Below are 16,984 nucleotides of genomic sequence, written 5' to 3'. Positions count from 1 at the left end.
GCCATCATGTTGTCACTGCAGGAATCAGATGGGAGCAGCCATGGCTGTGGGGCATGTGAATGTCTTGTTAGACTGGGGCAGAGTGCAAGTGAGGTGTGCCTGTCTGGAAAGTGGTGTTCTGGTTCTGCTGGTGACCATTTGGGCTGGGAAGGCTTGGCACAGAGGGATGCAGACAGACCTGCACAAGCTGCATTCTGAGCAGCATGGATTTAGCAAATCAAATCACGATGGAGCTCAGGTTCTGCTAAGGATCTGGAGCCTGGCTCCCTCCTTCCCCAACTTCCAGGCACTTAATTTCAGATTGGAATCCAGAATGCTGCACTATTTTTGTATTAATACACTGAAAACTCCACTGAGTACTAAAACTCTCCTCCGGGAGAAAAGATGCACCAGTAGCTCTGAGAACAGGTCAGCCAGCTGGAGGATAACCGAGTTTCAGTCCCTACTCCAAGATAAGCAACACAACTTTAGATAAAACACATGGAATCCTTGAACTGGGGAGTTGAAGTCAGGTCTCCCGTACTTCTCAAAGCAACCTTAACTACAGGAGGAGGAGGAGAAAAATGCATCTCAAACTCCTTTGAAAAACAGGTATATTTAGTCTATGACTTCTGAAGACAAAGTCCCTCAAGCAACACTGATTCCTGTGCCCTCTCTCTTTAACACACATGCACACAGGCATGAAACTGCCCTTTATTTATATTTGTGCATCACTAACAAGACAGGAAATAGAGCTGGTTGCATATTACTGGGGATAAACTAGAGCAGTAAGAAAAAGCCCACAGTCATGAAAAAAGGCATCTTCCCCAAGACCCATTATGAATTGGTATTTTTGAAAATTGTAGTGTATTCACATGAAAGTACTAGCATGAAGGCTAGAGAGGTCATGAAAATGGTTTCACATAACAAGTAAAAGGCATGGCAACTCTTCTGTATGAGGACAGCAATACATAGTGCCGTTCCTTTTGATCTCGCGCTCAGGTTTCTGTAACTAAATGTTCCTGGCTTCAGCATTACTGTTTATTAGGTTCTTTATCAGTTAATTGATGATCTGATTCTATAGCTCTCATTTTATTGAATGTCACTTAAACGAAGGATTTTCTACTTATTTCAGTCTGGCCGTGTGAGTGCACACGGAGCTATCACATATATCTTGAATCTTTACCTCTGAAAGTCAGCATCTTTCCTTTATAACAGGCATTGCTTCAAAAAGCTATCATCTCAAAGTGCGTCACAGAATAATCGCCTCTCTCAATCTGCTTTTCAAATGCCATAATTTCTCTGTTTATTTCACAAACAACTATTTCCCAAAGAAGAACTAAAGCCCTCAACTTGCTCTATCTTTTTGTAAATGCCCAAGGAAAGTGTTAGCTCTATAATTCGCCTGGTTCCTGCAATCTGGACAACTAAAGGAGCTGCAGCTGCTTAGCTTCTTTAATGTTTCAGTGTATGAGCATTTCCAATCAGAAATCCATTCTTTTTCTCTCTGCATACTTTCAGGCCATTTGTTAAACAGAAAGGATTTCTAAATCTTTGACATTTACAATGAATACAACACATCATTCATTTTTATGAAAGGGGTGTAAAAGGTCCTGGATCATTTGACTGACTATTGGTGATAAATTTTCATTGTTTAAGTTAACAGTGAGAAAAGCACAAATAGACAGTATTAGCGGCACATGGAAGTGGTTATGGTCAGATATGGTGCAAGTAGGAAAGGAAGATAACTTTTTTAATCATGTCTTCAGGAGGTATGTTGATGATGAACACATTGCCTATGAATAAACTAGAGAGTGTGATAAAATAAAGGAGTTGATAGTAAGATTAAAGATGAATCAAGTGTCCAAATGTGGACTAAAATTCATCTAAAGAGCATAGATTTTAAGGAAACAGTGATGAAGCTGGATAAACACAAAGTCATTCATGCACATATCTTCAGGTCACTGCCGGAGTTGGAAACAGAACACAGGTCTCCTGAACCCCACACTAGTTTCTTGACATGGAAATAATTGTTTTTTCACACATATCCAGCAAAGCAGCATGCCACATAATAGCATGAAAAGGCATCCTCAAAGTATGCAAAACAAATGTATGGAGTTACAAGGGACAGTGGTTGCCTTAAGTTTAGCAAATGTCACTGTCACCTTACCACTCCATGTTTTGTTGTGTTTTTTTCCCTCCAATTCAAATCCTGACTTGCTATTCAGAAGCCACCTGACAAACTGGCAATAGTCTACTATTACACACCATTTGCTTAAATATTTACATTCCACTATGTAAGAACCATGCACTTTCTTTTCCCTAAATAAATATTTGCCATGTGTTAATTAGCTTAGGAATGCAAGCAATCATGGATGTTAACATACCATGCTGTCATACACCAGTTTCCATCCATCCTTCAGTTGTGTAAAATCCTCACGAATATTTGTGAAGCGTGACAAATCTTCTAGTCGACAAATTTCATCCCACGATTTTGGAGGAAGCCAGGTACATGGATTAGAAAAGGGATTGTCCAAACCTATGCCTCCAGTCAACAGAAATTTCCACTCATCCTCATCAATCTGCAATAAAAAACATTGCTCTTAGGACTAAATAAATAATATCTATTGGTTTTAGTAAATTATGGAGGAAATCAATACCTTTATCTGAATTCTTGCATTACTTGAAAAGGCTTCTATATCACTACTAAAAGCTTATTTCCAAAGTGTTCACTATCTGGTTTTCAGTTACACAAGAATTTAAGGAATTTAAGATATGAGCCAGTCTGAAGATTCATCTGCATTCCTAACTTGGGGAATGAACAATGTTAACTGATTACATTTTTTACACCCATTCTTCAAATCCCAAAATGTTGAAGGAAAAAAAATACTGGAAATATTTGAGGGAACCATGCCTTTTGCAACCTTTTCCTATAATGCAAGTCTAAATAGGAAAACAAAATATCAGCCTATCATGTCTCATTCCTTTCACAATACTCCTTTATCTCAAAATTTCTTTGATGGCTTGAATTTGTAAATTGAAGTCCCTGTTATTAGGAGAACAGGGTCCCATGATTATTACTGTCAGCTCTTGAAGGAATTCACTTCTACTCTGTATTCTCTGAGATAAAAATTTCAAAAGTTTCTAAAATCTGAAATGTTTACATGTTACACTGAAAGAAATAACCCCTAGCAACTGTACGGACTGTTTTGAGGACAATATCATTCACATACATGTGAATTTTTTAAAATCCTGTAAAGAAATACTTTGAAAAGAATTACTAGAAATCAACAGAATTCAGTTAGTACAAGTGTTTGATTGTGAGGAATTCCATACAAAAATAAATATATTTAGCACCATAAGTGAAAAAGATTAGTAGCTTCTTAAATCAATGTTTATAATTCATTTTGATATGCTCTTAGAACTTCATACGTTACAGTAAAGTTGCAAAGTATTCACTGTAAGAATAACAGGGCCTGGCCTCTGCTTGAAGTAATGTGTAGAAAAACTGTTATCACCCAGCTCAGTTTTGTCATATCAGTTTGTCATAGATTTATTTCATTCTAGAGAATCTTTTTCCAGGCTTATAATTGCTTCTTGAAATGAAAAGCACCACAAAATTGAGGCTTAAATAATACAATTAGATAGAAACTTATCTTTCTAGTCTTATCCTGTATGTTCCTATTACTGACAGTTTGTATCTCATATGAACAGCAAATTATTTTTAAATACTGACCAATCTTTCATATTTCAGTAGATTCACAGTTAGACAAAAAGAGAATAGCAGCTTGTCCTTTTCAAAGAGGGAGCGACAGACATTGACATAAAGTGAGTAAGTAAAATGATCCTTGAGAATCTTCAACCTAGAGGTGTTGGAAAAAAAAAAATCTTCCATTAATATCACTCTAAAGTGGTGCCCTCTGGAAACCTCTTACAAACCATTCATATATCCTCTATTCTAATAAACTCTCCAGTCAATTACCCCAAAGCAATCGTTAAATGAATGTACCATTGTGAGAGCAAAATAACATGAAAAACATCTCAGCAACACATGATTTTCAGAGAAAGTGAGAGGTTCCTTTTGGGAGGGGTACAAAAGGGTAGCAATTTTAAAATTCATTATGAATATAAATACCAGGACCAAAATCAAAACAATCCATCTTTCAAGGTTATCTGAAATCTGTTTCCCATTCTACAGACAATTTTCCTTAATATGCTGTAATACAAATTTACTTAAAACTCCCTGATTTATTACCAAATATTTATTTAAACACAAAGCAAGCAGGCCATCTGTTGTTTTATAAAGGTTTCAGTTTTAATACCTTGAATACCTAGTCAAAATAAGGAAAAGTCCCTTGGGGTGGTTAGAAATGCAGTGTATGAATTTCCACAACGACTTCAAATCTTTCTTTCAAGTCAGTGACAAAGATTTGCAGGGGTGCTGTGGCTTTTTTCCAACTTCCAGAGTCACCAGTCCCTCGGCAGGGAGGTACTCAGAGGGCGTTCCTGCAGTTCAGACATGGGGACCATTCTAAAACCTATGTGTGATCCATTAGAATTGAAAAGTGGAAAGCTTTTGTTGAGAGATAAGATGGAGAGCAACCTATGTTGTTTAATCCATGTCTCCTTTTTAGTTTTGTGTTTCAATCTAGATTTTTCTTCCATTCAACTGACAAGAAATAGACCTTTTAAAATATTATTATTGTAATATACACTACTGTTTTTTATTAGCTTTTTAATTCCTTTCAAAATTAATGATTGCTCATCAGTTAAATGGATACAGACACAATTTATACACAAAATAGTGACACAAAGATGACAGTGCGACAAAATGTAAACTCTTCTCAAGTTACAGAAGTAGCATGGTTTGCATGAGAAAAGAATAATCAAAAAAAAAAAAAAATCTCAGCAGAGGCTGCATTAAAAAATATCAGACTAGTGAAGACAGCCCAAGACAAACGGTCTGATGTGAATTACTAATTCACAGAGAATTTTCTGAGTCTGTCTTCCTCTGCCTTCACTGGGCAAAATTATCAAAATGGGCTTACACCAATCATTCCCTGGGGATGCACACTGCCAGCTGGGATTTGGCTCCTGTATCTTTATATTCCTTCTGACACAAAGGTTCTGAGTGAAAATGAGATTATTTTATTTATTGCTTTCTTTCACTTAGACACACAGGCATACAGGAGGTTGTTTTGAGATATAGAAGAGTAAGATTTAAAGTTCAAGAGCTAAGTTTACAGAACACAGTTTGCCTTACTGGTAAAAGGCTACCTTGAATGCAGTTTCAAATATGACACCAAAAGATTAAGCTCTGACTGAAATGATTATTAGCAATATGTTTGATAATACAGTTATGCTAGACTAAGAGTGTCCAGACCTTGTCTAAATTCTAATGAAAAAAATACCGTGCCTAACAGTATGCCACTAAACTGAACACTATATATTAAACTACACACTAACTACTGCCTTACCATGTACTACAACTTACTTGTGTTTAAATAAAATATGGAGAGTAATGGCTAATCCCCAAATGGCTACTTGCAATATTAACTAGAATAAAATTCTGTATACAAATTGGGAGATCAGTTTCCGTCTCCTATCCTTTGTTCATCTGAGGAACATGCAAGTATCTAAGTAACATAAGCAATGTTCTGTAATTTGAAGATCAAATAAAGACACTGAATTAGAATTTAGTAACTGATGTGACAGGGTACTGAAACACTTTCTTTAAACCAGCTCTGTGTAGATAATTCACTTCAAAGGTATAGTTTGCATCATCCTAATGGGATCATAATAGTGAGGTCAATCACATGTTAAATAAATTCAGGTTATTAAAGATTGCACAGTTTTTCCTGTTCTCATGAACAAGCTGGAAGAGGGAGGGACACCTTCAGTATAAAACAACAATCAAACAATTTTAAAAGTGGTTGGGTTCAGAATTGCTGCCTGGCACACTTCACAGCCAAGAGCCCCACTCACAAGACTTCATTCTCCCTCACCAGTTGTCTGAAAAAGTTTCTTGCCTGTTTCTTGAAGACATACAAAGTCACTACATGAAAGGAAATGCAAAATCAAAGCAGGTGGAACATTTTAATCTAACTGATACTTAGTAATTTCACACACAATTATTCAATAGAAATAGTGAAATGTGTTGCACTTGTAATATATTGTATATATTTGGTTTCTATGAATAAATTATTTTCCAGAAAACAGTATCTGACATACAGATATGCCAAAAAACATTTCAAAATATAGTGCCTGAGACTACAGTCCTTGGAGAAATTACAGTAACATTTCTGAACTAACTATTAATAGATCACCAATAGATCACCAAACGGCAAATTATCACTCTTACCTTGATTGTAAAACTTCTGATTGCTCTGAATTATCTATAGACATGATGAAAAGGTTAATGAACCACATGAGTGAATACTGGTACATGGGCTCAATGTTGGCTAGATCAGCAATCGTAAAAAACAAGACTGACGAATGGATGGCAATAGGCCGATAGCCCATACGAGTAGCATCAATCTTCTTCTCCGTCTCTTCAGCTACAGCTTGCTTTTCAGAAATCTCATTAGCCAGAACTTTGGAAGATGACAATATCTTAATAGCAGTTTCATCCTCCAAAATATTTCCTTCTGAGGCTGAAAGAACTTCTAAAATCTTGTCTTCTATTTCTTTTAGCTGCCTAAAATATTATAGAAGATTTTTCACATATGAAAATTACAGCTGTTTTCTGTTAGTTTCTACAAAACAAGACAACATATAGCTTCTATTCATGATATGTCACTTAAATAGCAAAACCTTTTTTCCTCATTAAACCTTCCGTTAAATTTAAGAAAAAGTAGCCACTTTCAGGCTAAAAATGGATGGTCAAGGGAGGAAGTGACAAATCACTTGGAATACAGTACATTTCATGCCTTGACCCACAAGGAAAGATGCCCTTTGGTGTGTGCAATCAGTGCAAATCTAACACACAGCCTTTAGTATCTAATCCAAAATTGCAAGGACAGCAAGTTGTATGCCAACATCATGGAAGGGACATGTAAAAACAGACAGAGGACAGGATCAAGAGTTAAATTTTGCAATTACACAATGCACAATTCAGCTCTTTGGCATTTTCTAATAACACCAGAAATAGGAAACCACATCAGAAGAAGAAAGGCACAACCAATAGGAATATGAGTAAGAGCATGCACCCAAATCAGCCTAAAAACGAGCAGAAGTCTAAGTTTGGACAGTCTTGAATTTCCTGTTAAATCAAACAAAAACATGGTCTCTGAAACATATTTCCCATGATTGTATTTCCTTAAACTGCAGTCTGCATCTGTCCCTAGCAAGGGAGCCTCTCTCAGTACCTTTTATTCTCAGCCCCTTGAAGGATGAGGGCTTGTTTTTCTTCTTCAAGATCTGGCCTTTCTCTTGCAACTACAATTCCCAGCAGCTGATCCTGCATTCCTTCCGAAGTTATCATGAAGTTCAATAATGTCACCTGGTAGAAGAAACAGGTTTGGAAAGATAGCACAGATGCAATTAAAATGCTGCTTCATCTACAAGATGAAGTTAGTATAAGACCATGTCATATGCTCAACCAAACGTGGAGAGGAAATGAATTACAGCTGAGAGTTTAAGCTGATGAGTTGGAAAGCAAACTCCAGGCTTAACATGGAAAAATTAAACACTAAAGGGATGTGACAAGAATTTATAGAATTTCATTCTTTCCTCTGTACATGGAAACTTTGAATATCAGTGCTTCAAGTGACTGGTCCATATAACAAAAATGAACATCATTATGTTTGCTGCCTAAGTTTTCTCTCTTTAATAGCCTTGTTCACATGAATTTGTGGTGCTATTACTACAGGGATATTAGTATCCTTATTACAATCCTAGAATTAGGATAGCATCGTGTTCTCTTTTTCATTGGAAAGTGACTGGAAAAATCACTTATTGTTTAAAAGTATTCCCATGCCATATTTATAATGTATTTGGAAAAGCCCATGTGTTCTTGCTGAAGAAGGACAAAATGGACAATATTTTACAGGAGAAAGGGAAGCAATAGTTTAACTAGCAGAAGGCTAGAAAATAGTTTGATGCATGGAGTTCAAAATCAAGAAAATAATCTACTTACCCATCATCAAGACTGATGAAAATATTGGTTTCAATTCATTGAAATAGTGACTACAGATTCTCTTTGGGCTTTTTTGGTGGGTATGGGTACCATTGACTTGTGTTTCAGAAGAATGTTTGCCTTGAACATAGTGATTTGTTAGAATATGGAATATAATACCTGTGAAGTTAATTGGTCTTGATCTGCTTCTGCCACTAATGACATCTCAAAATTGGCCAAATATTTGAGGCTTTTTTTTCATGAGTTTTGCTTGCAAAGTTAGGAAGGGTAGTATTTTAACTTTCTTAAAATACATCACTCATGGTTTTTTGTTAGAGTAAGCCTCATCTTAAAAAAAAATTTGGAGGACAGATAGCATATCTGTGTTCTTGCACTGAAATGAACAGAAGTTATTCCCTTTCATTAACTCTTGTCCATTTTCCCTGTAGCAGTACTCCTTCACTGTTGAAACAACTTTCTGTTCATTTTACTGACATTCATAATGGTTTTAAAAGTTTTGATTTCAAGGTTTTGTGTTTCAGTACAGTCAATGTTGAACCACGGTGGACATATGTAATAATTTTCTATAAACAGTTCTTCAAAAAGAATAATAAATAAAAGGGGGAATACATCTCCCAAGCAACTTCAGAAAGACTTAAACACCAATGTTGTTCCTTAAAGCAGGAAATCAACTATTTTTTTGTCCTAACAGAAAAATAGGAATAGCTATAGTTATCAAATATATCATTCTGTAAATACATTTTCTGCTATAAAGAAGGCACAATGCCAGGAATTGCTCAGACTACCATTCATAACTACACTATGGATAAAAATCATGAATGTGAAAGCCTAATGTGGATGTTGCATGTGAGGTGACTATTACAGTAAGTCCTTGTAAATATTTTTATAATAAAAGGTGACCAAATAGCATCAGGAGATACAGACTGGGAAAGGTGTTAAAATCAATTCATTAATTAAATTCCTCAAAGAATGACAGCATAGCAAGGTGAAGTATAAGACCTGAGCAATGTCAACACATGATACGAGTCTTCCAGCAGTGTGAAAAAAAACCCCAGCGTTGCCAGGGGAGGAGTAAGCAAATGTCAGAAATTCTTCCTCGATTTTAAAAACAGAATCATTTTAAAATTAAAACAGACTTGCACATCCATTTTGCAAGTTCTCACCTTAACAGATGTTTCTGGAAGATAATGTGGATTTCTCAACTTAGTTGTAATATAAAAGCGGAATTCAGGAGCGTACTCGATAGTGGAGTCTCCAAGGCAGATGCATATGCTCCCTGACTGCTTAAATGTTTGTTTGAGCAACAGTGGCTCTAGGATAGGATCAAGTTCTTCTCCAACATTCTCCAGTAGCACTTCAAAATAACATAAGAATTAGTAGGACTTTCCTGGCATTTATATTAATAATTGACTATTCTTTTGAATACATAGGTATCATGTGTATTTACTGTGTGTAAACAATAGAAAAATTAATTGAGCAACATCTAGAGATAAGATTAACATTTCTGAGAGTATTCGGCTGCTTGAAAAATGAATCAACAAAATGTACCTTTCATTTTTTTAAAATACTATACCAGTTTGCAAAAAAAGCCACTAAAATGCTATCATTATTACTGCTGCCAATGGCTTAGAACAGCAGTTGAAGGTTACCATTTTTAAAAATGGAAGTAACAACAAATTAAATGCCACACACCACAGAAATAATTTGGGGTAACTAAGTCTGCCTCTGTTTTCATTGTAAGCATTTCAGATTGTAAAAATCAATAAATAAATAATGGATAATAAATAATCCTTTTATTTACTTGTAGTCTGGTTAATCATTGAAAAATAGCTGGAGTTGTAACTTGGTATTTCATTAATTTAGTTCTATTTCAGGCTAATAATGACTACTTGCAATAAAGATCCGACAGAGAATATTAAAATCATTAATGATCACAGCCTAGCAATCCGGTATTGATATTCTAGAAAAGCCAAATAAAAACAACACTACTTTTCAGAAATAACACTATTATAATATGAAAACAAAAACATGGCAAATCTAATAAAGCAATCAAAAGATACAAATTAAATGGAGCATTGTATTGTGTAAGAAGTATCTTGTAACTTGGGCTGAGGACTTCCATTACTATAGAACTAATGGGATTCAAATGAGAGAGAAATTTCTCAGTTTTCCTTAACTATGATAGCATTTGATTCTCAGTGGAGTTTCATTTTTTAGCTAATTGTGACCCCTCCAGATTCTTCTGTAATTCACACTTTCATTAGCCAACCTACCAGGACTTCCAAATTGAATGCAGTTTTCCAGTGTTGTAACAAATTGAGGGTCACTGAGTTTGACCACATGCAAGTTATTGGCTTTTTCCATGTTCTTTATCCATTTGTTTGCTTGACCCTGAGGATCTATCATCAGAGGCCATCTTCTTGCATTCCTGAAGGGAAAAATACAAACTTTCAAAACTGAGGCATAAGCTCTTCAAATGTTTACCTAAAAGGACTTCTTAAGGCAATTGATTCCCTCTAGCATTAAAACAAAAGCACATCAGTATGAAACAGTATGAACAGGCACATCCTTGGGCACAATCCTTGATGAATTAACCAGCAGACAGATGAATCTTAAAGGTCATTGTTTAAAAAAAAAAAAAAATATTTCCTTTTCCAAAGAAAGTACTTAGAATAAGACTTGTTACTTCCTAGAAAATTTAACTGATTTTACAACACTTTAAAAATAAAAAGATGGCTCTAGGTTTTGAACAGCTTTAATACAGACTTCTGCATGAGTGAGCATTTTCAAAACGGACTTTTCCACCAGAGAGACAATTTAGAGTTAGTATAAAGTGAAATACATAAACAGATTCAAAGGTACCTACCTTTTAATCCCTAATCCTAAGGCAGCAATGGACACAAACAACTTCTGGATTTATTTTTGCCAGATTTAGTAACTACTTCACTTAATATTTACAATATTCTCTACCTCATGTAGTTACATTAACCAAGATATCAAAGACTACTGACACATTGTAATGGCCAATTACAATCACAGCAAAAAAAACCCAGCCAGGTAGGCACAAGTGAGAATTCCAATACAGTCCTAAATATTTGGATCAAGGGCCCCAGTCAGATCCCAGTTGGTTAGCAGATATAACATAGCCTACTACTCAAAGAAAAAAGCCAGCAATACTTTTTTTTTCCCCCAGATTCAGCATAAGAAGAAATCTTATGGAACTTTGGAAAGAAGGAAAAAGCAGAGACTGTTTTTTAATTTTTTTAGCAACTGCTGGCAGCTCTGGCAGCTCAGCAAGACCAAGAACCAGTCCTTGCCAAGATGCAACGGAGGCCAACATTTCCCAACCTCAGTGCCAGCTTGTGGTGAGCACAGACTTACAGAATGCTTGATGCCGTTATGAGCAAACTGATGTTGAGCTTAGCAGTGTTATTCCTAACTATCATGTATGTGTATTAGTGAAAAAATAATTCTGTACGCAGAAATCATGACTGATCCAGTTTGTATGAAGTATCGATAGCCGCGGGAACGAGGCCCTCAAGAAAACAGACTGCAAACTGTCAGTACAGAAACACCTTCTCACCTTTCATTACTCTCCACAAGTCTCTCCAGGATGAGGAAGATCCATCTCTACCTGCCTGAATGGATGTGAATGCACCTTTCTGAAATCAGAGGCTATGACGGGAAAGGCCTCTCACACCTTTTCTTGTTGAAGCAGTTAAAAAGGACATTGACCAAAAGGCAAGAAACAGAGCAGGAAACTGCCAAGAGTGTGTGTGTGGTTGGAATCACCCCCTGTAAGAAAGCAGACGAGGAGTTCTCTCCATTCAGACATTCTGTACCTCCCTAACTGCCCTCAGGAGAGAGATACTTGGGCCTTTGGTTGTTGTTTCGTTCCTGTGACCCAGGAAAGGCAAGACTCAGCTCATTAGCGCACAAACCAACGCTGCCAAAATGTCAGGGCTTTCCACGCTACACGTGTTACAAACATGGTGTTAATATCTCGTACCAGCTGGCAACATGAATTAAGAAACTGTCTAGACAAGTAATCAAGACATCATCTACAGTATTTCCAGTGCCATCTTAAGGAAAAAGTATGTGACCCTCATGAAAGATTAGCAAAATTATTTTCAGTAGCTCTACAGAAACAGCTTTTGGTAGCTCCTGATGCTAGCATATTTCTTCAAAATCAAGGAGCTTTAACTTTTGAAAGGAGAATTAATTCCTTATCTACTGATTGTACCACAAGAATAGTATTAAAATTCTATTCCTGAAGCATTTTAAGATGTTTTAAAGTGAATCCAGTGTGCAGTATGTTTGTCAAAAAAAAAGAAAGCAGAGAAGGGGAAGGTATCATTATAGCAATCCATAGGAATTGAAAAGGAGTGGACTGAATTCAGAGATTTAAAAACTTGACATTATCAAGTTACAGAGGATTACCAGTATTTCTTACAAGCTTAAACGTTATAGTCATTTTGTAACTCTGGTTGTTACATTGGATATATAGCAGAAAACTGTCTATAAAAATAAAAACCTGAAAAGCATGTTGTGAGAAGCTATTTAATGAAAATTATTAATTGTAATTGTTTCTGTTGGGTTTTTGTTTGTTTTTTTACTTACGAGATAATGATGCCATTATCAATAGAAAACATGTCAGAAGGCAGTCCAGCAATAGTCCAAGATCTGATTGTCACTGGTTCTCCCAGGGTATTTGTTAAGGAAAAATCATCAGAACAAGGAATGTCTTTTGTTTTACATAGCAAAGTCCACTCTTTAGTTTGCATCTAGAGAAGAAGAAAACAAGTATTAACTTAAGTTCCCTGTATTCACAAAATTTTCAAACTATTAAAAATATATATATTTTTCAACCCATTTCCCATAACAATTGCTATGTACAAGTTCACTATATCTTCAAATGGAAAGAAATTAATCCTTCTGGATAAAATGTCTAAAAAGTCTCTTAAAAATGCCTTTGTATGTGATTTCTATGTATGAAATATATGCTTATTTGGTCAGTGCCTTGGTATGTTTTTATTTACCATTTCAGCGGTAGTCTACTACAAAATTAGTGTAGAACAAATGCAGATATTCTAACTAAAAAAAAAGTATCTCAATTATTTAATGTAAGGATAGACATAATGAACACTTGTCAGGACTTAACCAAATGTAACCATCATTAAGAGTTGCTTTTCACAATTCACTGTTCTCTGTATCATCTAACTCACTACAGTTGTGTAAACTATACATGTTTGTATGGTGCACAGTAATAATCAAGACACACACCTTCAAAGATGTAAACGAAAAAGTGTATTCCACTAGGAAGAATGCCTCTAAAGAAGGAAAATATATAGAAATACCATGTTCATCTGAAAGGCATAATCTTGTATGAAAGCTTTGTATAAACTCAAAGAAATATGCTATAGTATTCTAAAAAAAACATTAGCTGGCAAAGCCTCAAACAACAAAACTCAGATATTCACTGTTCAAGGAAATAGTCCAAGGGTTACAGACATTCCCAGAGGAAAACAAAGTTCATATTCCCAAAGCTCACTTTTATTCCCAAAGTCACTTTTTGTCTTATTGAAACAAAAACCACAGCAGCAGAAGCAATGAGGAACGACACAACAGTGATAGCATCTATACAACAATTTCTCAAAGAGAGACCTGTCTAATCTGTGTCTGCACAATCATCAGAGTCAGAATAAGCAACCAGGAATCCAGACCCACTGTTGCACAGAGAAAGCAACTCTGCAGCCAGACGGAATGAAATTACACTAAAATTTTCAGTGAAATCACTACATGTTAAGTTTTAGTGAATATTCATGCAGATGTCTCTGCCTCTTATGAAAATCATCTGCACCTGTAGCTACACGTGCCTGGTATGCAGTTCAGCACCCCTGAAGGTGTTTCACCAAAAGTGCCCCTACCTACCCAGGTGCAATGTTCTACACAGTGCAGGTTGTAAGCAGAAAAGAGAACACTCCCTCCGAATTATGTCATTTGGCACTGTAAAAACTGTTATTTATTTATGCTATAAATACCCCATAAACTCTCACTCTGTCAAGTTTTAAAATAATAACATCATGGTATGGGCATTATGAAGAAAATAGTTCTATGAACGAACAGTACCAAATTTTCTAAAGAAAAATGGTCAAAGGAAGTACATTGAAGGAAAAACAGAAATAAGGATTATATCCAAATTATGTGTTCAAATGAGGTATGCATTTTTTATTTTTTTTATCTCTCTCTTTTTTTAGCCATATTTGAAACACTCAAGTTGATTTTCAAAATAAATGGCTGAATTCAGTGACAGGTTTTTGTGGTCAAAGTCAGGGTAATTTTGACATCCAAACATTGTTGTATCTAAAGTCTGTTGCCACATAAAAAAAAATATTTTTGTATTCAGAATCCCTTTTTACTTCACTACAAGCTACAGATACAAATCTGCTATGTTATTGAGCTACTGTATCTTCATCTCTTTTTGTACAGAATTACTGCACTTTCAGAACTAGCTTAATTGTGCTGCTGCTGAAATAGAAGCTCATTCTGACCTCTGTGAAATCAAGAAGAATTTGGCCACTGAATGGAATAGAAGCAACCTGAGCCATGAGGTACAAGGTTACCGGCAATTGCTTTAGAGAAGAAAAGCAACCGAACAACTCCACACTTTACACCGCAATAAGTACTTTACAGTAGAATGAAGGAAGAATTCCCTCCATGAGCTTTATTAACAATACTCAAAAGCCCACAATACAGTTTCAGTTCCACTTATGAATTCTGCTAAAACATAATTTGAAAATATAGAACTTCTATTAAAAGAAAAACTAATAAAATTTAGAATTAATAAAATTTAGATTGCTACAAAACATAGGGACAAAACCACTGTACATAATACCTGTCTGTAGCTGGATGTAAAGGCTCCTAGGTAAGCTACAATTCCTGAGGAAATAAGTATATCACCAGTCAAATTGGTGTACTGCCTTCCCAGCTGCAAAGCAGTCTCTTGCCAGCGAGTTTTCTCACCCCCAAGGCCACCAATCAATTGTTCTGCTCGCTCTAGTTTCTTGCTGCACAAGTCAACCTCAGAACGAGAAAAATTGCTGATTATATTACATGATCAATTTACACTCATTTTACAAAGATTAAAGGCATTCAAGGATTATTTTCCTGTGTAGACATTTTCTTTAGTAATTTCATCAAATAGAAAGGAAACACCTTATTATTATAATGGAAATGGTTAAAGAACAAAAACAATCTCAGTACCAGTACAATACTATTCAGTTATATTTTCGCCCAAGTAAAGGAAGGTGATCAGCGTAACACACGCAATTCAAATTAGCTCCTGATGCAATATGGAAAATATAGGCAAGGAAATGATCAAACATCATACGATGACGCCAACTCTTGTTGCTGTTACAATCCTCTCTTCTGGTAACCATGCAGCCAATTGACACCACAGGAAAAACTGCTGGTGGAGTCCCACCCTTCTGCTTCCAAACCCCACCAGTATGCAGAAGAAGCACTCCAAAGCTGACTAACTACAGACAAGAATTATGACTCCATTTCAAATGTCAATACTATTTTTGTTAAAAAAAAAAAAATAAAAAAATAAAAAGCTCAAGATGATGTAAGATGATGTACTGCAAATCTTAAAAAAAAAAAAAAAAAGTCTTCTAAATGTTGCCTCTTTCTGCATACATAACAGTTATTTAGCAGTCAGGAACAGAGCTTACCAGAAACATTTTCAAAACTGCATTAGACTTTCAAAACTTCCAATGTACTGACTTGCAAGTTCATAGGTGAATCAAACTCCTAGTATAATCACTGAAAATTTATCTCCTCACAAGAAAGCCAATATGAATGACTATGTAGGAGAGGGATATCACTTGGTAAATTCAGAACATCTACACTTTCTAATGTTTATTCATTTATTCTCCATGATTTGCCCATTTATAACTAAGACCATTACACCATAATAAGAAGATGCTTATCTAAAAGTTTGACTTGTTGAAAATATTGGCAGTGAAAAGGAAAAATATCATTTGAAAAAGAAGCAAATTTTAAATAACTTGTCTGGATGTCAGTTCATCTTTTACATCATATACCTGACTTTCCAAGTCAGCCTTCTCCTGATTCTTGGATTCCAGTGTCTGCTGGAGTAAAGCCAGTTTATCTTGAACCTCCTTCAGGTCTGCTTGTTTCTTTCTTAGACTATCCATAGCAATCTTCAGTTCTGCTTCAGCTTCATTCAGCTTCAGCCTTTTGGGTGCAACATTTTTTGTCACTCTGAATAAAGTCAAAGAACATATTAAATATCTGAAAGATCCCCCCTAACTTCAGGGTTACTATTAAAAAAAAATGAACATAGGAGAGATGAAAGGAAACCTCAGCAACTCAGTAGCTCATGCAGGATTCCCTTCCATACTTTCATGATACCTGAAGACAATTGGATTTTACTTAATCATTTGTTTCTATACTGATACTGATTGATTTATGCAGTTTCTGCATTATTTTATGTAATAACAGGTAATGACTAAAGGCAAAAAAGATTACGCATCCAAGCTGTGCCCCCTTTCACCACAACTGAGAATCCATCATGGATTTGTGCCATTAGGAACACATCAATAATCAATATATTAAGTAACACTCACAGACACTGCACACATACATACAGGCAACTGTGTACACAAAATAAAAAATTAACAGCTTTACACATTCAGGGATCTTTTTTCCAGTTTTGAGGACTGCAATCTTTTACAGAGATATTTTTGTGAGGAAAATATTTGAAGTAACATATAACTGAAAAGATATTGTTTATCTTTCCAAAAACAAGCAGCAAGAAAATAGGCTAAAATGTCCCTATGCTCA

General features: G+C 35.6%; 1 protein-coding gene across 1 annotated transcript in view; it reads right to left on the bottom strand.

Moving 5' to 3' along the window:
- DNAH7 (dynein axonemal heavy chain 7) overlaps positions 1-16,984 on the bottom strand; it is a gene marked incomplete at both ends in the record, with an annotated part of 95,238 nt that overhangs the window by 13,148 nt on the left and 65,106 nt on the right. The window contains 9 exons of the mRNA XM_080346702.1: positions 2,367-2,561; positions 3,716-3,842; positions 6,341-6,676; positions 7,347-7,480; positions 9,280-9,470; positions 10,390-10,544; positions 12,737-12,900; positions 15,012-15,197; positions 16,222-16,402. Coding sequence (XP_080202828.1) covers positions 2,367-2,561; positions 3,716-3,842; positions 6,341-6,676; positions 7,347-7,480; positions 9,280-9,470; positions 10,390-10,544; positions 12,737-12,900; positions 15,012-15,197; positions 16,222-16,402 — 1,669 coding nt within the window. The remainder of the gene's footprint in view (positions 1-2,366; positions 2,562-3,715; positions 3,843-6,340; positions 6,677-7,346; positions 7,481-9,279; positions 9,471-10,389; positions 10,545-12,736; positions 12,901-15,011; positions 15,198-16,221; positions 16,403-16,984) is intronic.

Source organism: Nesoenas mayeri (assembly GCF_963082525.1).
Source record: "Nesoenas mayeri genome assembly, chromosome: 6".
Lineage (NCBI taxonomy): Eukaryota > Metazoa > Chordata > Aves > Columbiformes > Columbidae > Nesoenas > Nesoenas mayeri.
This window is presented reverse-complemented; position numbering and strand designations above follow the sequence as displayed.